This window comes from Miniopterus natalensis, chromosome 1 (assembly GCF_054644295.1).
Source record: "Miniopterus natalensis isolate mMinNat1 chromosome 1, mMinNat1.hap1, whole genome shotgun sequence".
In the NCBI taxonomy this organism is placed as follows: Eukaryota; Metazoa; Chordata; class Mammalia; order Chiroptera; family Miniopteridae; genus Miniopterus; species Miniopterus natalensis.
The window spans coordinates 32,761,871-32,783,001 of NC_142081.1; the positions used below are offsets into that span (position 1 = coordinate 32,761,871).

A 21,131-nucleotide genomic window follows, 5' to 3' on the forward strand; every position below is an offset into this window, starting at 1 on the left:
ATTATTACTATTGAAGAAAATTGACAAAATATGTATCTTTTCAGAAAGATTATAGCCAAGTTTATGTTGACTGAAATCTTTGAGTTTTAACACTTCAGAAGCCTTTAAAAATTCTAACATACTGAACTCTTCCATATTAGTAAGTTCAGACTAACATATATACGTGAGAAGAATTTACAAACTAATTGTAAAACTAGAAGTTATTTTAGTTTTTAATTAAGTGTTTTTTCTTATCTCAATTTAGATTCCACTGGTATTACAGCTTTTTGATACTCTGCATGCACTCTGCAATCTTCTGGTAGTTGCCCCAGATAATTTAAAGCAGGTCTGCTCAGGAGAACAACTTGCTAATCTGGACAAGAACATTCTTCACTCCTTCGTACAACTTCGTGTTGACTATAGATCTGCTCGCCTTGCTCGACATTTCAGCTGAGGTTGAATTTATAAGGGAAATGTGTTGTACTTCAGCAGGCCTTGGTTAATAGAAAGCACAGGAGATTTCTTATGACATAGCCAACACTTTGTGGAAAAACGACTGTTTGGGAAAACAGCAGCCATACTTACCCTTGAGATTTTTTTGAAATTTGGACACTACTAGTCATATTTTGTGTTTTCCCCTTAAGTTGATTTTTAATACCATTCTTGAACATATAAGTTTCAAATTCTGAGAAACTACACAGTTTTCATCCTAGAAAATCTTAGTGTCAGAAGGCAGATGAGATGTTACCAGTGTCCCAGTTCATGTTCTTTAACATATTCCATTGGGAAATTCACCATCTTATTATATCAATTTTAATGACCTTTTCAGCACTGGTGATTGTTAATCAAGTTATTTTAGGTATTCCTAGAGAACGTTTTGCCTCTTTCAAAAGGTTAACAATTGAGCGTAATTTCTGTAGTTGGTTGATTGGATTTTTTCTGAGGTACAACCATAATACTACTTCAAGAAAAATGTTATACACTAAACTAAAATGATGAAATGTTTTATGTAGATACTAGAAATGGATCAGAACATTTCTGCTTTCTGGGTATAAAAAACCAACAACTTAAAGTTTACTATTTCTTATTTGGTAAACAGATTTTAAGTCATTGCTAGCAAGAAATTAATAAAACTACCTTATTTTATATTTCACTTAAGATAAGGTGGAGAACTTTAACATAAGGACCATATTTATTCATTATTTTAATATAACGGAAGTAAAAAAAGTGAGGTATAGTCTAAATGGTGCATCTGAGAAATATTGACAGTGTTTAGCAACAGTGCAATCCTTTAATTTATCTATTTTAATGCTAAACTGGAATAAGATGGGATAGCTAAGTATGCACATAGTCTTCTATTTTAAGAGGAATTTGGAATTGATAGATAACATATATCCTAAATCTGGAGATGAGCTTTGCAAAGTTAGTTGCTTTTCAGATTGATAGTTTCTGTTATTATCTTTTTCAAGGCATTTCTGAAACAATTCCTACTGAATATAGTTAATTGAATTGGCTTAATATAGTGACATAATAAATCACTTATAAAATTTTAAACATCAAGTGAAAATTTTAAAAGGCCATTACTCTATAAACTTGCTCTGTGAGAATGCATTCTTAACTATATGTAGTATTTCAGCTTCCATTGTGTTGTTCATAGTCTTATAGGAACAGATAAACTTTAATGTTCAGCTCATTCTTGGCATTTTTTCTCTTAATGTAGGCTTTTTGGCCTAATTTTGGAAAACTACTTTTCTTTTAAGAATGTTTCTGAATAGTCATTCACTTGACCTAAACTTACAGGTCTAGAGCTAGCTACTGTTTTAAGTTACTGTTGACTATTCTTCATTTTCTGTTTAGCCCAGTGTTATCAAGGTAAGCAAGAGAAATGGAGTATGCCAACTTTTATTAAAGCATTTAAGGAAATTGTGGCAGCTTTAGAAGGCTATCTAGTTTTCTGTTCCTTAGCCAAGGGAGAGCCAGATCAGGTTTTGGATACTAGAGAAAGTTAAATGCTTGTACTATTGCCATTTTAGAAAGCTCTGATGTGAATTCAAATTATACCTCTGTTACTTAAAGCCAACAATTTTAAAACAGTAGTTTTACTGGCTATTTGAACTCTTTGTATACAGTGTCATTTGTAAAAAATGGGGTGGGGGGACCTCAAATAAAACATGAGAGAACATTTTAAGACTTCCAAATCAGAGAAGCGCTTCAAATTATTTTGTTTGGATTAATTTTTTAAATGTACAGCATATACTTGTTGCATAGATATTTTGTTAATTATTTCCATGCTTGAGTACTGTGCAATATTTTCCATTATGTCCATTGAGAGGGCAGTGACAAAGAAGACGCATACGTGAATACTTAATTTAGAAGTGTTAACATTAATGCTCAATAAACAAATTCCCTGCAATTGGTTTTTTTTTTATTTCACTTCATTTTTTACTTTTAAGGACATCCAATTGGAATTTTATAAACTATTTTTTATTTAAATTTTTAAGATGTTCCTTTTTTTTCATAGCATAGGTCTTCTCACTTCCTTTTTTAACAGAAAAATACTTGACTGTATAACCAAGATTAGAAATTTCACCTAAATAGATTCTCTAAGGAAAAAATTTTTTTTGTTGTATAAAGCAACATGCATTCTTCATATTCATGTTGCAAATTTTAAAATATTTTTATATTCACAGCCACTACAAAATTTTGCCCAAAATTTATGGCTCAAAAGAGATGATTAATAATTAAAACGCTTTTCATATGTATATGGTAAAATTTTAGGTAGCAATAATGTAACTTTGTATATTAGTAACTTTAGGCAACATTTGAATAAGGATAATCTTTGCAATTTTCTGCAGTTCCATATGAGCTAACAGGCAGTATTTAGGTAATGTTTTGAAGTTGAAAATATGCTCTAAAACATTGCAAATTAATTATTTTTCAAAATACTTGAGTATATTATGTTTGCATAAAATGGTAGAGAAAGTGAAATACAGAACACAAGTTTAAGAAGGAAGTCTAGATTGTATAAGTTATGATACTGAAAAAAGATAGCTAGAATAAATAGTCCTTACGAAGAATTATTAAATAACAGCTGGAGAAATCTTTAGACAGTTGGCTGTCTGCCTATTCCAAGACAGTTATTAGCCTCATTTTATGAGTATCACTATGGTTGCAAGTCCCTAGTACCTTCCTTGTTTTAAAGAATGCTGCTGAGCCCTGGCTGGTGTGGCTCAGTTGGTTGATCGTCTTCCCATGCACCGAGAGGTCAAGAGGCGGCTGGTTCGATTCCTTCCTGGTCAGGGCACACATCGGGTTGCAAGTTCTATCCCTAGTTGGGGGCCTGCAGGAGGCAACTGATTAATATTTCTCTCTCCCTTCCTCCCTCTCTCTAAAAAAAAAAAAAAAATCAATGAAAACATATTTTAAAAAGAAAAAAACAGGTTTTAACAAAAAGATTGCTGCTAAGTAATTTATGGTATATTTTAGACTAGTTTCTTTCATTTTAAATATTTCACTGTCTGAATATCAGCCTTCTGGCTCTTAGTGAAATAATTGAACTATCAGCCAGTAGATTGATTCAAAGTAGAGGAATGTACTGCTTCCTTAAAAAGCCTTTTTCTCATCTGTGATGTTGAATAGTTACAAGTATCCAGATAAAGAGATTTTGGTTCCTTAAATGCCACAAAACCCCTTAAAGTGGTCATGTTTTATAAGGCAGTGCCTGAGGCATGCTTGAACTGTGTGTGAGAGTAATTAAGGTCTTTCAGTGCATAATTTGTTAGTGACTTAAAAAGCTCACACCTGAGAGTTTTACTTTTTTGTAATGCAAAAATATTCTGCACATTGCCCATATATTGCCCATTGACTTAGAAATGTGAGATGTTTTCCAGCAGCATATACTGAGTGCTGATTTCTAATGGAGAATTTGATACAAAACATTCTGTGCTTTCATCCACTTAGTTTAATTATATTTGGTTCCTGTAGTACTTTTTCTGCTTGAGAAAGTCTGTCCTGAACTACATGTGTACTTTGGAGAAAAAGACCAATCCATATTGTTAGAGTAAATAATTCTACATAAAGTAAAAACAATTTTTAAATTTTGATGCATAATAAAGATAATTATAGCTACATTTATTGACTTAAGTCCCATGCACTGTGCTAAGCCCTTTGCATATATTATCTCCTTTTATTTCAAAGCAGCCGTAGGGGTTGGGTACTATTATATCCATTCGACAGATGAAACACCTAAGGCACAAAAAGGTTAAGTAGACTTGTTCAAGATCTATAGCTAGTAAAAGGCTTAGATTGAAACCTAACTCTTCCTCACTCTATGTTCTATATCTAGTTCTTATGTAACATTAAATAGGTCCTTTTTGATAGGCTCATTAGTTTTGCTTAATCCGATTTTCTTTTCATCAAATGTTTCTCACTGTAGTGTTTAGATTATAAAGTTGAAATACAGTGTGAGTATCTCATTTGCTATTGGATTTTTTTTCAACGCGTCCAATGTGTGATCATACTTTTTAAATTTGGTTTTTAAAATTTTATAAGTGGTCTAGAAATTTTAATTGAATATTAAGTTTGCACCTAATAGAAATATTTCCATCAAAAAGTTCTTAGTATTATTTTACATAATGATAATACTGTTTCTGCTTAATAATTTTTACACTAGAAAGAGTCCAGGTATTTTGTATCGTATCTTGTAACATGGGAGTAAATGACAGCTCTTTGGAGGATATGAGGAAACCATTATCTCTGCCTTCAAAAACAGACTATTTTAGTGTCATAAGTTTGCCAATTCTGTTAATTATTTAGTGCATTGGTAGTTTTTAAATAGCTAATACTGGAAGGAAAATGTACTCAGTTTATTAAGAACAGGTAGTCATTTTTATGTGTCAAAAATTTCATGTTTAATCTTTTTAAAAATTGCTTTAACTTCTGCCACTGATCAACCCTTTCTCTTTCCAAATTTAGGGGAGGGACAATTCCTCAAGTGTATATGAGAGAGAAATCATATATTAGAGAGTAAGAATTTTGATTGGTGACTTGGAGAAGCTAGGCTGATAACCATGATATTTTTAAACTAGGTCCTATATACTTTAACACTGTTATTTGGGAGGTAATAGTAAACTTCAATTCTTGTAATTAATATCACTTATGGGGAGAGAGACAAGTAATTAACCACACTTGCTCATTTTCTAAGTAGTTTAGAAGGTTGCAGTCTGCCTCACCATACAAAGCCAATTTAAATGTGAATATATTACATCATACTCCAATAGCAAACAACCTCAGAGGAAAGTCATTTATTCAGAAGGCATAGATTTGCACTAGGCAGCAGTGATGCATTACAAATATATAATTATTTGCACTAATATTTGAGCAGGTGGAATGGATTAGAACATGGTCAACATTATGTTGCTGATAACATGTATTTTTCTATATTAATATGTACTGTGCAACATGTATTAAGATGGTCAACAATTCATTTTAGCCCAGATACTAATATTTATACTACTGTGTTGAAGAGACAGTAGTCAACTGAGCCACTTTTAATTTAAAAGTCTGAAACTGGAATTAAGTTTACTTTCATAAACCATTTAAATTACTTTATAATCACTGGAAGGTCAGTAAAACAGAATTATCAGTGACTAGTGACTTAATAGGGAGAAGTATAGAGGGTTAAGAATAAAAGAACTCTAGAATAAGTTTCATTTATAGCTCAGATGAGTGACTACTTCTTGTTTTCACCATTGGCAATTTTAAGTGAAAGAAAATGTTTTATCCCTTCCAGAGTATCTTCATATTAATAAACTAAGCCTGAAGATTGGATGGAACCAACTCCCAAGGAATTAATACCCAGTGGTGGACTTTCAAATTTTTTAGATTAATCTTGGAGAGGTAGGAAGCCTTCTTGATGCCCCTGTTATCTTAAATAGGCAGGTACTTTTGAATGAGGCCATCCCTTTTTGCCTGCCTATCATTTTAATCTTTATACTGTGGGTAAATTTGGTTCCTTTGAACTCTGGTGTTTTGTTATGGCAGTTCTATTAAACCTGCAGCTTTTTGCTATAGAGAATATTATCCAAATAGAATTTGGAAAATGCTGACCTAAAGAAAACTGTGAAACTACCTCTAAGTATATTGTTTGCAAATGCTGTGTGCTATTTAGAGGATTCACATGAAATTATGTGAAAATACTTTATAAGGAATAATACTAAGTGCCTCTATATTAGGCTTTTTGGGATGTATTTTTAATTTTTGCCACATGGGGGAGATGTTATTTTTATAGTAATACCTACATTTTTGTTTGATTTTAAAAATAGAACTCACATAGCTTCTCTCTACTGAACACCTATGAACATGTCACTATCCTAACAGGAAATGTGTGTGTGTGTGTGTATGTGTGCATGTGCTCATGTGTGAGCATGTTTAAATGAGATTTTGAAAGTTATTTGTGAGAAAAGTTTTGGGGTGAATTAATGACACAAAATTAAAAGTTTTTTGAAGAACTTGTGTGCACAGTGGACACGGGAGTTGGACGAAGTCCATCCATCATAATTAAAGTTATTTTTTTTAGAGTTAAATATCATGAATTCCTTTTTCAAGAATAAGAATCTATGGATTGGTTCTCTGCATTCGGCTTTCTAAAGAAAAATTTTTGAAACAGTCTCAAACTTACAGAAAGGTGGTAAATACTGTACAAATAATAATTTCCACTTTGAGACTAAGTTGCTGTCATGATGCCATATCACCTTTCAGTACTTTTGTATATCCAGAAAGAAGGAATTCTTCTACAATACAACCATCAAAGTCAGGAAGTTAACATTGATTTTATTACTCCCAGCTAATCCCTACACACCATTCAGGTTTCACTAATTGTCCCAATAATGTATGTTTTCTAATGATTCAGTTCAAAATCATGTGTTAACTCAGATTGTAAGTTCTCTTGTTTCTTTCACTCTGGAACAGTTCCCCAGTCCTTCCTTGACTTTAGTTACTCTCAGCACTTCTGTGGACTATAGGCCAGTTATTTTGTAAAATGTCTGTCCTTAAGTTTGGATTTACACGTTTACTCATGATTAGATTCCAGCTGTGCTTTTTTGGCAGGGATATTACAGAAGCAAATTTGTGTTCTCATTGCATCCTATCAGGTAGTGTGCAATTTCAACTTGCCTCATTTCTGATGATGTTCATTTTGATTAGTTGGTTAAGGTACTACCTATCAAGCTCCTTCACTGTAAATTTACTGCTTTTCCCTCTTGAGTATTTTGTGGGGAGATAGTTTTAAGCTATGTATGTATCTTGCTCTTAATCAAAATTTAATTTATTAATATTAGTAGAGATTTGTGGTTTTCTAGTCAGTGGATTATCTGTTAATTTCTTTTTACTTTCAATTGTCCCACATTTGGCCAGTGGGAGCTCCTTTCACGTTGGCTCCTGTGTCCTTTTGACATGTTATCATCATTTTTTTCTTTTGGGTGCAGAATTTGCCAAACTCTTCTTGTACCTGCCTTGTCTCAGCTTGGGAATCAGCCATTTTTACACCTTTTAGAGAAAATTGATATTTAGAAGCCACGATTTGTGTGAGATGTGCTTATTATGATTGGGGTGCCACTGCCCTCACTCCTCAGTGGACAGTGCTAGGGGGCTTCATGTGTGTGTACAGCGCACATACATATTTGAATGTAAACACACACACACTCCTTTGTGTGACACCTCCTCACCCACCTTGAACTCTAACACTCCCTATTGGGTTTTTCTCCTCTTCACTCAGGAGGAGGGCTTCCTCACCCCATTCCTCCACCAAAGCTTTGGGTTTAGGGCAAAGTTGGAGGAATTAAAACAGTTATTAGAGAAAACATGTAAAATTTTTTAAATTCTAAATAAAAGTTACTCATAATTTCATTGTTCAGAAGCTGTTTTTTGGTGTGTTTTTCTTTTACTGTAGTGAGCAAATCAGTAAAGCTGAATTGAGAATGGTAAAATGTTTGTGCCCCAAACACGGAACTTATATTTTGAAGGAATTAAATTTCAAATGCATGCTGTATGTTTTTCTATAATATACCTCCTGTAATGTAAGAGTAAGTTGCTAATTAATGACAGAGAACATCAGAGAAAAATACATTTAAGATCGACTATGCGAGAAAGGAGTCTATATTTGGATTGTATTTGATGCATATTAAAGTAAACTTTATGTTAACTAGAAGTCTATAGACAAGAGCAAATTACTCAACTTTCAGTTTCCTTGTTAGGTCTCTGTGATCACTGCTAGGGCTAAAATTCTATAATCCTAAATGCAAGAAAATGCAGGCTTTCTATTAAGAGGTTATAGACTTTCTAATAAGTTAGCTGAAGAAGTCATATCTGAGACCAACTGAGAATATCTGAAAGTCAAATCCTCCCTCAATGCTACCAGCATGCAGTGACCATCTACCATTGTGATTTAGATCTAAGGCTCTTGAATCAAACAAATGGCAGATGTGCATCTTGGCTTTGTTACTTACTAATTATATGACTTTGTGCAACTATTGTCAAGTGAGAAGAAAAGAAATTTGTGGTCATTTTTCATCCTTACTACTTCTATTAGCTTTTTGAAGGAGTTTCCATTCCTATGTGGGATCACTTCATTCAGTCACTCTTCATCTGACAAACATTGAAATTCTATTTTTTGTCAGGCACTACATTAAAAGTTAGGGATAACAAGATAAATACTACAAAGATTCTGTCATCATGAGTCTAGCCTAGTGAGGGAGTTAATATTTCCAACAAATTATAGTACTCTCTAATAAGTGCCATAATAGTAGCATGGAACCAGGTGCTGTAAGAGCCCAGAGGAAACAGTTATTGAATTTATGGGCTAGTAGGGGGTAGGGTAAGTAATTAAAGCTGTTCTTTTGTTTTTTTATTAAATACCTAAGTGTCAGGCATCTTGCTAAGAACATATTGTACTTCTCACACTGGGACTTGGGTACTACTATTATTCTCATTTTGGAAGTGAGGGAACTGAGGCACAGAGAAGTTAGATAACTTGGCCAAGGTTATATATCTAAAAAGTGTCAGAATTTAAACTGTACCCGAAGGCTTCCAGAGCCAGTGTGTTAACCATTTTGTTCTATTACCTCTGAGAAGATTTCACAAAAGGAGGTTATGTTTCAGCTGGACTTTACAAAGGCAAGGAGCATTTCAGGAAATGGGGCAGAGAAAGGGCATTCCAGGTGGAAGAGACTCACAAAGGTGTGGTGCTCGAGTCACCGGTACATTCACTGAATGGAAGGACTCCTACACTCCTATGGTCTATCCAAAAAGGCATTTGAAGCTGGAATGGGGTTAGCTTATTAAGAGTCTTAAGTGTTGTCATGAACAGAACCAACTATTGATGATTTAGGTGAATGACATGAACAGCTTTAAAAAGATGACTGATAGAAATGTATGCATTGGATGAGTGGAGAAAGCAGAAGGTGAGCCATTGCATTCATCTGGATGTTGAAGGCCTGAACTAGAGGAGTTGGTGGATTCTGGGAACACTTGGAAGATTAAACCGATAGGACTTGCTAATTGTTACTTATTGGCTGTGGAGGGCAAGGGAGAGAAGGAATCAGAGATTTATAAGATTCTTAGCTTACATATCTTGGTGAATACCAATTATTGACTTACATTATATACATTAGCAGACAGATTTAGGGGGAATGTCAGTGAGTGATTGAAGAACATCTATTCTCTTACCAGGAGAACTTAGTTAAGGTTATGTAAAAAATTTTAAACTTTTTAATCTGCATTGTTTTCCTTGGTAATACTAGAAATGTGGCAGAAGAAAACCCATTTTCCTTTATGTCTTTGGAACAGGGGAGTGGTTTTAAAATTTGAATAATACATTATTTGACAAATATATAATTGTTTAGTTTTCTTAAAGCAAAAAAACCCCAAAACTCTCTAACATTTTAGTGTATGGACATAATGGATAGACTCAAGTGGAATGACACCTGTTTCCCCCTGAAGTCAGTCCTTTTAGAAAGCTTAAATTGGGAAATATGTAGATGACTTCTTATAGTTGGACTGTTTACAAACTAGGAGTGCTTTACACCTTGATTCCTGCTTCAGAGACAGAATTTTTCATTTTAATTCTGAGGATGTTGGGTAACTTCTGGGAAGACACTGCAGATCTATAACATAGTTCTTAGCCAGTATATTTAACTGCATTCCCAAAGAAAACATCCCAGCAAGGTTAACAAAAATGACTCCTTGGCAATGGTATGTGGAAAATGTAATTGCAGATTATGGGTATACCATAAACTAATTTTCTTATATTTGATGGATTTCAGATAGATATTTTGAGAACATATTTTTGGTTCTTTTAGAAGTTTGACATAACTTGGTTGTTTAAGGCAGGCTACTAGTTAACCAAAGGATTAGCAGAATCCTCCAGAGTAATTTATTTCTAAATCTGATAGGATAAAACCCCATGTACTGTCATTCTTATATTTCAGATGCTTTCTATTCTGCTTTAGCAATTTTATTAACAATTAAATCAAGTTATTTTCATTGTGATTACTAACGTCTTTGATCAAAAGAACATTTACAGAATATTGAATGTTTTTAACTAAGAAATTTGTGAATACAAATTTCATTAAAATTCTGAAATATTTAGTAAATATTTTAATTTTAATGCATATTTAACTTTCATCAGTAAAGAGATGTGTCTTTAAAATATATTTTGATAATTTGATTTTTCTATAAAGGAGATTATAAAGTAAGTGGTAGTCACATATAACCGCAGGATACACGTTTACTTAAAGTGCACATAGAAATTTACAAAATTGATTATGTACTAAACTCTAATGTCCTAACAAGTTTTCAAATTTTTGAAATTACTCATAGTATGTTCTGTGACCACAGTGGAATTAAGCTAGAAATAAAAGTTTACTAAAATTTTTTTCTTACACTTGGAAACTAATTCCTAACTCAGAAGTCAAAAAATTACAATAAAAGAAAATATTTGAACTGAATGGTAAAAATACAACATCAGAACTTGTGGGATGCAGCTAAAGTAATCCATACAGAAAAATGTAAAGCCTTAAGTGAATATATTGGAAAAGAAACAAAGGTGAAAACAATTTAAATATCCATTTAAAAAGGTTAAAGCATCAAAATAAATAGGAAAAAAGGAAAATAAAATATAAAGCATACAGGAGAGGGGATCAGTAAAAAATGTTTTATATCCCACATATGACTGAAGTCTTTATGATTCTTTTTCTCTTTTCTTATGGCTGAGTAGTATATAAAACAAAAGTAACAAATGACAAGACAAAACTCAGACAGACAATAGTATGGTGGTTACCAGTGGGAAGGGGGGTGGAGGGGTAGTAGAGGATTAAAGGGGTCAAATATAAGGTGACAGAAGAAGATTTGACTTGGGGTGGTGAGCACAATGTAGTATACCGGTGATGTACCATACCTAGAGTTGTACACATCAAATGTCACCCCAATAAATTTAATAGTAAAAAAATTGGTTTTCTGAAAAGACTAATGAAACTGATAGGCCTCTGCAAGAACTGATTAGGAAAAATAGAAAGCAGAACCAACCAATATCAGAAAAGAAGAGGGAGCCTGGCCAGCGTGGCTCAGCAGCTGAGCATCGACTTAGGATCCAGGAGATCGCGGTTCAATTCCCGGTAGGGCACATGCCCGGGTTGCGGGTTTGATCCCCAGCAGGGCGTGCAGGAGGCAGCTGGTCAATGACTCTCTCGTCATTGATGTTTCTCTCCCTCTCCCTCTCTCTGTGAAATCAATAAAGATTCATTAAAAAAAAAGAGGGAAACTTCTGTACATGTTCTATGGACAAAAGGAAAACAAATGGTTAATATGACCATTTTGCCAGTAGACTAAAAATTAGATTAAATGGTTACACTTCAAAAAAATTTAAAAACTGAATAACAATGATATAAAATAGAAAACATTAACAATTTAATATCTATTTAAAATAGAATATATAATTGAAGACTTTGCTGTGAAGAAGACTTAAGCTCAGATGACTTCTATGTTTAATTCCTCTAAACATTAAAGGAAGAAACAATACCAATTTTTCACAAACAATAGAAAAGGAGGAAGAAATTTTCAGCACATGATACCAGCATAACCTTGATGCCAAAAACAAAGACATTGTAAGAAAGGGAAAATTAAAAACAATCTAATGAGCCTAGATGCTAAAATCCTAAACAAAACATTAAAAATCCAAACTCAGTGATATACAAAAAGGAAAATATATCACAACCATCACAACCATATTGCTTTATTTTAAGTATACAAAGTTGATCAAATATTTGAAAATCAATGAAGTTTACCATATTAACAGAATTAAGGGGAAAATTACCTCAAGAAGCAGAAAAAACATTAAATTCAATACCTATTGATGATAATACCACTTTGCAAATTAGGAATTAAAAGGAATTTCCTTAAACTGACAGTATCCACAAAAAAGTTACATGGGTGGGCAAAAGTAGAATTACAGTTGTAATATAATACAATAATGAAATAACACAAGAATAAACTCGTGTACTCACAACTATAAACCTACTTTGCCCACTCTTGTATGTAGCAAACAATGGTAAAAATACTGAAAGCAATATTCCCAACATCAGTAATGAGGCAAAGATGCTGTTTAATATTGTAATGGAGATTCTAATCAAGGCAATAATGCAACAAAAAGAGTTAAGGCAGACAGGAAGAAATAAAACTCATTTGCAGATGATGTGTTTGTATACATAGTCCAAAGAGTCTACAGATAAGGTATCATAAGTAACTTTAGCAAGGTGGTTGGATTCACAATCAATATACTACAAATTAACTATGCAAATTATTTATACCAATAAACAATTTGAAAATTTTAAATACTTATTACAAAAACATCAAATACCTAAGAATAAAGCTAGTGAAAGACATGTAAGACATCTATGAATAAGACTGTAAAACAGAAAGGCATTAAAATGTGTACTTACGGATCAGAAGATTCAATATTACCAGTTTTCCACAAAGTAATCTACAGATTTCATAAAATCCTAACTAAAATTTCAGCTAGCTTGTGGAAATTGACAGGCTGATTCTAAAATTTATATGGAAATGCTGAGGTTCAATAATAGCCAAGATATTCTTAGAGAAGAAAAAGTTGGGAGAACTTTCATCACTAGATGCTAACACTTACTACAAAGTTACGATAATTAAGACTGTAATATTGACCAGAGAATAGAAAAATAGACCACTTGAGCAGAATAGATGGTCCAGAAATAGACTAACACATACATGGATACTTGATTTATTATAAAATTCGTGCTGAGGAGTATATGTATATGTGAATCTTGATCTCCCTACTTAACCATTCACAAAAATAAGATCCAAGTGGATTATGCACCTAAATGTGAAAAATAAAGCTTCTAGAAGGTAACAGGCAACTATCTACATGATTGTATAGGCAAAAATATCTTTGCAAATAAAAAGAATTAACTCTAGGTTGGATTACATTTAAATTAGAAACTTCCAAACATGCTAAGGCATGAAAATGAATGGATTTTGCAATTAGGAGTGAGGAGGTTAGGACAGAAAGCCTCTGAATCTGGGGCCTAGAGGTTTGGGAACTAGATTTAAAGGGATGAAGATTCTTGAAGAAATTTGTTGGGAGTTAAATTGAAAAGGCAAAAAGGTAGGAAAAATATTTGCACTATGCATAATTGAAAAAAGATTCATATTCAAAATATATGAGAAGTTTCTACAAATTATTAAGAAAAAGATATTCCAATAGGAAAAATGGGCAAGAGATTTGAAATAATTTACAAAAGAGGTTATCCAGTGCTCAATAGGCATATGAAAAGGTGCTCAACCTTACTAGTTACCAGGGAATTGCAAATTAAAACCAAAAAGGGTGGTGGGGGGGGCATCTTTAATAGTTTCAACAATAAAGATTAAACCTTTTAAAAGAACACGTGCACAATACGATACCATTACATATTCCCCAGAATGGCAAAAAATTAAACTTGACAAGTCCATGAGTTGGCAAATGGGAAGCAGGAGGAATTCATATACGTTTTTAGTGGGGACAGATATATTGCTCTTTGGATAATTATTTGCTATTTTCTGCTGCATGTGCATACCCAGCAATTCTACTCTTCTCCTTTGAGGAGATGGAAAGGAGGGTAGTGTCTCAAGAGCATAGCTTCTGGGGTGTGATATTCTTACTTGGGCACAGTTACACAAGACTGTTCACTTTTAATAATTTATAGAGAAGTACTTTTATAATTTGTGCACTTTCTGAATTTAAGTTATATTTTAATAAAAAGGGTACTTGAAAGAAAGTGATTGAATGTAACAGAACTACTTCAGTTTTGTACTCATAGCCTTTACTGGTGCTGTTAAAAATACTGTGGGATTCAGAGGCACATTTTCTAGAGCTTTCTGGATTGGGCTGTTTGTCGAATAATTAAGATCATCTGACCTCAAAGGATAGGACCCTACTATAATAATTTTTGAGGAGGTGGACTAAAACACATGTATATATAATATTTTTTCTCTTTTCTCATTTCAAAAGTAATGTATACATGCTATAAATACTGCAAACATTACAGAACTATATAACTAGAAACATATAGTGTTGTGTACTCCAGCTTTACTGGCTTGGTAACAAAAAGTCAATTAAAAAATATTAAAATGTTACAATTTCAGTCTAATACTTTGAATTCCCCCCAATTAAGGTCCCAGTGGTTAATAAAGCTTTCCTGCATGCTTGGGGGCTAACCAAAGAACAGCTCCAAAAGTGATTTAGTCTGCCATTGGCAGTGATTTTTCTTAGATTCAAGAGCCTGAAATTCAGTATCAGGGACCCTGTGGAGTTGCTCAGGCTCCCAATTTAACGCCCATCAACAAAACTCTCCAAGAACATCCATGCTCCAAATCCAGACTCAAAAAAGAGGTTCTTTCTGCCCCACCCCCACACTCCCCACATTCCAAGGCCCATTTAGTTTTCTGCTTTAAAATGATTGAGAGAGGGACCTGAAGGCCAGTCACTGTACAGTGGATTTCTCAAAGCTCAAATTAGTTTATTTGAATAACACCACATAGGAACACTGAGAGTTCTATCTAAATCTGCATTTAGGAAAAGCATTTCTCTAGCGCTTCAAGAGCTCAGCACAGCCAACACCATATCTAGCTACTAAACAGAAATACTAATGTTGATAGCTAACACTCATAGAGCACTTACTTTGTGCCAGATGTAATTTTTTTTTCTTCTGACAGATCCTGACTCAGGTTTATTTGTACAAATAGCACAGGAGGACACCAGCTCCATGCAGACAGTAACCCGGGGGGGGGAGGGGTGTCGCATCAGTCCTTCTGTCCTCACATCTGCAGACACAGGCCTCTCTCTACTGTGGAGCCTTCGTGGGGGCCTGGGCACCTTTGGGAGCCGGGGCCTGGGCACCTTTGGGAGTCGGGCCTGGGCACCTTTGGGAGCCGGGGCCTGGGCACCTTTGGGAGCTGGGGCCTGGGCACTTTTGGGAGCTGGAGCCTGAGCTGAAGCTGGGGCTGCACCTGCACCTGCAGCCTGGGGCTGGTTTGGAGCCTTGGCCTTGGCCTTTGGCTGGCACAGCCTGAGACCCTTGGCGATGCGGGCACGAGCGCGTTTCCCAAGCTTGGGGTGAGCGACGCAGGCAAGTCGACTGCGCTTGTGGCTGCCGCCCTTTGGGATCCTGGGCTTGACCTCGGGCTTTACGAGGCCTTCTAGCCTCGGCGCGTGCGCTCATGGCCTTGGCGTTGTTGGCCTGCATCTTCAGGCCCTTGTTGTGCTTCATGGCAAAGCGCATGTTCCTTAGGAACTTGGGGTCCCCCCTTAAGAGATTCGTATCTTTGTGATCGGGGTTTCATGATGCCATTTCTGTGCCATTTTCGGGACTGGTTGTGCATAGTGTGGTTCTTGGACTTGGCCATCTCTGCGCCCAAGCCCGCGGCTCCTGAAGCGCCTGGGACCAGAACCAGATGTAATTTTAATAGTACATTCAATCTATACAAAACCTCTGTGAGATAGATAGTAATATTGTCATCACCTTTTATGGATGAAAGAGTCGAGGCATGGAGAAGCCCAGTGTAAGTCCACCCAGGTAGGGGTAAACAGAGACAGGATTGAACATGGCAGTCAGGCATTCATACCTGTACTCTTAACCACCATGTTATATTTCTTGCAAAACCAGCTGCTCAGATTATAACATCTGAATTTGGATTTACAATGACTACACATGTTTCTCCAAGATCAACTGATGAACTCCTAATTTCATGTAACAAGAGCCTATTCTAGATAATTTTCCCCAAAGGGTATATCTCATAATATAATGGATTTATCTACTACCAGGAATCCAAACTACCCAGCAACCCCAAAAGCCAGATCATTTCATAAAACCAGAACACTTAAAAAGTGAAAAATCCCAATACTGCTTAGAGCCTAACTCTGTTAATAGTCATATCATGGATTTTGATTGGTGTAGCTTCTCAAACTTGTTCTTACACTTAAAGAAATACTTTTCATACTTAAGTATGCAGCAAGTTTTGAATATTGATGTGGCTCTTCATAGCATGAGCAGAGGTTGGAAATACCTGAGCCAACATAAAACATTGAGGGAGTCTTTCCTTTGCTATTTAGAGCCAGTGGGTAAGAATTAATAGGCCAACTGGTAATAACGTTGCCTAAATGTGGGGCAAGGCCAGACCCTAAGCTTAGTCCAGGTTCAACGATGGGCAATAAAGACAACTTGGGCCCATTTTAAGGTTATTTTTGCCCAGTTAACAAACCTGCAAATGAGCAGCAACACAGGCATGTGAGTGGAGAGGCCCAGTGTCTCCTTTGCTCTTCATGGAAGGATGCCCGAAGTTTAGAAGTCAATGCAGCACATTTCCAGTGAGGGATCACCACAAAACTCTACCTCAGCTATTTTCAACTTTTTTTATCTCATGGCACACACTACCAAAATGCTGCTGACACCAAAAATATATATTTTGTTGATCTAACAAAAAAAAATAGGTATAATTTTGATTCATTCACAACCGGACAGCTATTATGTTGGCAGTTGTCTTTTTTTTTTTTTTTTTTGACAATATAAGAGAAAAGAGGGAAATAGGTATTGCATGTTTTAAGAATTCTTGCAGCACACAGGTTGAAAATTGTTGCTCTACTTCATAGAGTTTTATTGGTCTAGGATAGAGGCCCTATCAGCACTCGAGGGTTCATTTTATCATTCATTCAATTTATCATTCAATTTGATAAATATTTACTGAACACCTACAATGTTTTAGACACTGTTATAGGCACATAGGATACATCAGTGAACAAAATCCCAGATGTTGCGCTTATTTTCTAGCAGCAGAAGCCAATCAATATAATTAATAAGTAAATTCTATGATATATTAGAAGATAAGTGCTTTGGGGAAAAATAGGTTGGGTGTGCAGAAAAAAGAGATATGGCAGGGAATAGTTTCCATTTTAAATATGGAGGTGGGGACGACAGGGTCAGTTTTATATGTGTGCAATCTGTGTAGCTCATGCCCAGAAGGGACTGTACTCGGTTTAACACTCTGCTGATATCACCTTGAAATTCTTAATGATTTCACCTTTGAACTTATGTTTAAGTGAAGTTTCATGGGACAGTGGAGTATGTGGATAAGCAGAGAAGAGAGGCACAATTTGTCTGCCATGTCTGTGGAGATTCTAATAGAAACAAATGCATTGGTGTATTAATTTGGAATTTTTAGAATAAGTTCTTTCCATTCAAGAAGATGATATGCTTTTTTATCTGGTTTTATGTGTTTCAGTGATGTTATATACAGGGTGGGGCAATAAATGGTAGGTTTGTAGTTTGTATGGAAAATAATACAATAATTAATAAATAACAATACAAGAATAAACTGTTCCGTGCACTCACAGCAGTAAACTTACTTTTGCCCCCCCCCCCGCCCCCGTAGATATTTTCTATTTAGGGTCAGCACATTTCTTTCTTATTTTTTTGAATTTAAATTCTATTTGAATTTGTTCTTAGGACTTTTCTGGAGAGAGAGCATCTTCAATGCAAGGCATGTTTTTTTCATATTACTTTTTGTCCTTTGACTTACAATCATGGAAAAATTGAGAAAGTTTTGGAGAAACATACAACTACAAACAAAATAGTTTATTGTTTCCTGGCATATTGTATTTCTAGCTGTCTTTTGCTTGCAAGTTTATTCTTCTCTCTCGAACCCATTGGAATAGGATAAATAATCCCTTTCAGGGGAAAACAGAGAGATCAGTAAGTCTCAGAGTCAGCAGAGTAGTGGACAAGGCCCACGCTGGCCATGAGAACAGACTGCTCTGTGTGGTTACTTGTTGGGATAGCCATGGTTGTCAACAAGACCAAAGAGAGGTAGTCAGAGAGGTCAATGACCCTGTGGCCTCTTGGGTGGGGTCTACACATTTACCTTTGTCACTGATGGTCAATGAGGACTGAATGCAAAGCTCAGCACAAGCAGGGACCACAGGAGCTGATGTGATGTGTGGCCCAGGCCTGATTTGTGCAGACCAGGGAAAAGGGAGCTCATCCCACATCAGTACGGCTGTAAGTCTTATTGTAAACCACAACACACACAGTCAGTCAGCAGAGATAAGTGCACCAGCAGTGAAGAATGTTCGGATGCACAGAGAGGGAGCAGCGAGGTAAAGATTATGAGCAAAATCTGAAAAACAGCAACAGCATCATGGCAGAAATAGGAGGACATCCTAGACTAAAATTGAGGGGACACAGAGGTATGTGGTACAGCCCAGCAGCATATTCCTGGAGACACTGTGACTCACAGAAGGCAATCAGCCCAGCAAGGACAGGCATGGCTCCAAAGAGACAAGCAGAGACAAGACTAGGTCTGAGACTGCTTCTGTCCTCTTTGGACTAGGAAAATACCTGGCCTTAGAGAAAATATGTGGAATAGAGTGAATTAGTTATGCTCAAACGAACCAGTTTAGTGGACCCCCATGCCATTTACTCATAGAGATGTAATTTCTTATGAACTCACTCCTTTGTTTACAGTGGCCGAGGAGCTCTTCATTTAGGTATTAGAACACAATAGCAACAAATGAATCTTCTGCACCCAGCTGAATCTCAAGCCACAATATTGGTTTCTACCAGAACATTTCATTGTCAGGCTCCAGTTTCGTACACCCCCGCAAGTTTGAGGTTATGGGGAGGTGGAATGAGAGGCTGTTGTTTGGATCCAGAATGTCAACACTACTATTCTCAAGCATCCATTTTTCAGCTGAGCACAATTGTGTGAACCACAGGCAGGGAAAGAGTTAAGTATGTCAAGCTGCATAGATGAAATAGGAAAGAGAAAGAAATGTTACTAGCATATAGCATATTTTGAAACAAAAGACATGAAAATGGAAGCTCTTCTGAGTAGGAAAAAAATTTTCCTTTTCATACATACTGACAGCCAGAGGGGGTTATTATTGAGAATATGAGTATGGTTACTGCCAGCTTCTGCTGGTACTCGTGTTTAAAAAGAAACTATGGAAACCAGGAGAAGGAATATTAATTAAGTTCAAATTTGGAATGCCTTTGCCAGGAGTGGATGAATGAATTCAATGAAGCAACCTGTTGGGTTGTTAATTCAGTGTTTTGTTAGCAATTTAATAGAACGCTGAACTTTTCATAAATGAACACTTTGTTTTAATAATCTTATTAAGAGGTTATTTCTCGATAAGATTAGTGCTGGAATGCAATTTTGTTTTAAATTTAAAGAACTAGTATATATTTTATTTTTTACAATTTTAAATAACCGCACAACTGGTCATTACTAAAAAATATTTAATACATTTACATGTTAAAAGTAAAAAGCACAAAATAATACTATAGACAAATAAATGTCTTTCCCATTTCAGACTCTCAGTCTCCCCTCACCCCTCAATGAAGAAACCTATTATTGGTTTCTTGTGTATACTTTAGAGATTATTATTAGGAAATTTCTTTCATACAAATTCACAAAATCGGTTGTGTGTTAGAACTACTATATAACTTTTTAAAAGTTCCTATCTATACCGCATACCTTTGCAAAGAATATTTTCTAATAAAGTAATATGGATGTCGAGAGAGGGTAAGGCTAATGAGAAAACACCAAAAGGGAAAATTATTCACCTGACTAAACCTGGAGAGTTTACAAGTAAAGCTTCACCGGAGACTGCAGGGTTTAGAGGAAGTTTCCACTTTGCAACGTGCGCGTGTTGCGGTCGTCCTCGCTCTTAGGCTGATTCGCTGCTTTCTGGCGGGAGGAAAGAACGCTGAGAAAGCCCTGGCTGCGGGAAAAGCAGCTGCGGGGCGTGTGAAGCTGCTCCCGCACAAGCACAGCCCGGCGGGCCGGCGGCTCAGCCTCGCTCCAGGCCACGGCGGGCGGACCATGCACTTCCCACGGCCGGCAGGAGGGAGGCGGCCTTGCTTCAAGCAATGCTCCTGGGGGATCATCCAAAATGCACAGTAGTCGCAAATTAAAAGGAAGCTCTTGCTTTTAGGTTTTTAAAACATATCCCTTAATCCTGGGTGATGACTGACAATCATGATCGAGAGTACGAGGGGCCTCTCTTTAATCGGGCAAGTTGGATGTTATTTGCGTATCTAGTAGGGCTTTTATTCAACTAAAGCTAAGTGGAAGCCTGTGCAATTGATGCCGCATTTCAGCAATGATTCCCGGCCTGGGACTATTTACAGATTAGTAAGTGCACGGATCCCACCTCCTCCTCTTTTTGAAATTTAACAGCTCTTAAAGGCACATTTACAATTAAAATGTTTCTTGCTCTGTTAGACTATGACCAGGAGATGGCAGGGTTCTTTCCTATAATTTAATTTCTTGAGAAAAGAAGGAGTCTGTAATATTATAATAATCCTGATTCGATCTTTAAAATATAATGTTGGCTATTGGTATTTACAATGATTAAATGTTGTAAATACCGGCTTGTTGTCATTACTGGCTTCATGTGGGTTGTTGTTATTTCTTGGGAGAAATTTTAGTAAATCACCTCCAAGCCTCCTCCTGCTGTTGCAAGTTTTCTAATGAACCTTTGGGAAGGAACAGATAAAAAACCATTGTATTCCTGTTGTTTTATCAGCTGT

General features: G+C 35.7%; 1 protein-coding gene and 1 pseudogene across 1 annotated transcript in view; one reads left to right on the top strand and one right to left on the bottom strand.

Moving 5' to 3' along the window:
• Nucleotides 1–2,177, top strand: part of EXOC5 (exocyst complex component 5) — a 42,689-nt gene extending 40,512 nt beyond the window's left edge. Inside the window, exon 18 of the mRNA XM_016198173.2 lies at nt 245–2,177. Coding sequence (XP_016053659.1) covers nt 245–433 — 189 coding nt within the window. The 3' untranslated portion in view covers nt 434–2,177. The remainder of the gene's footprint in view (nt 1–244) is intronic.
• Nucleotides 2,178–6,594: 4,417 nt separating this feature from the next.
• Nucleotides 6,595–15,945, bottom strand: LOC148094075 (large ribosomal subunit protein eL29-like; annotated as a pseudogene).
• Between the last annotated feature and the right edge of the window lie 5,186 nt (nt 15,946–21,131).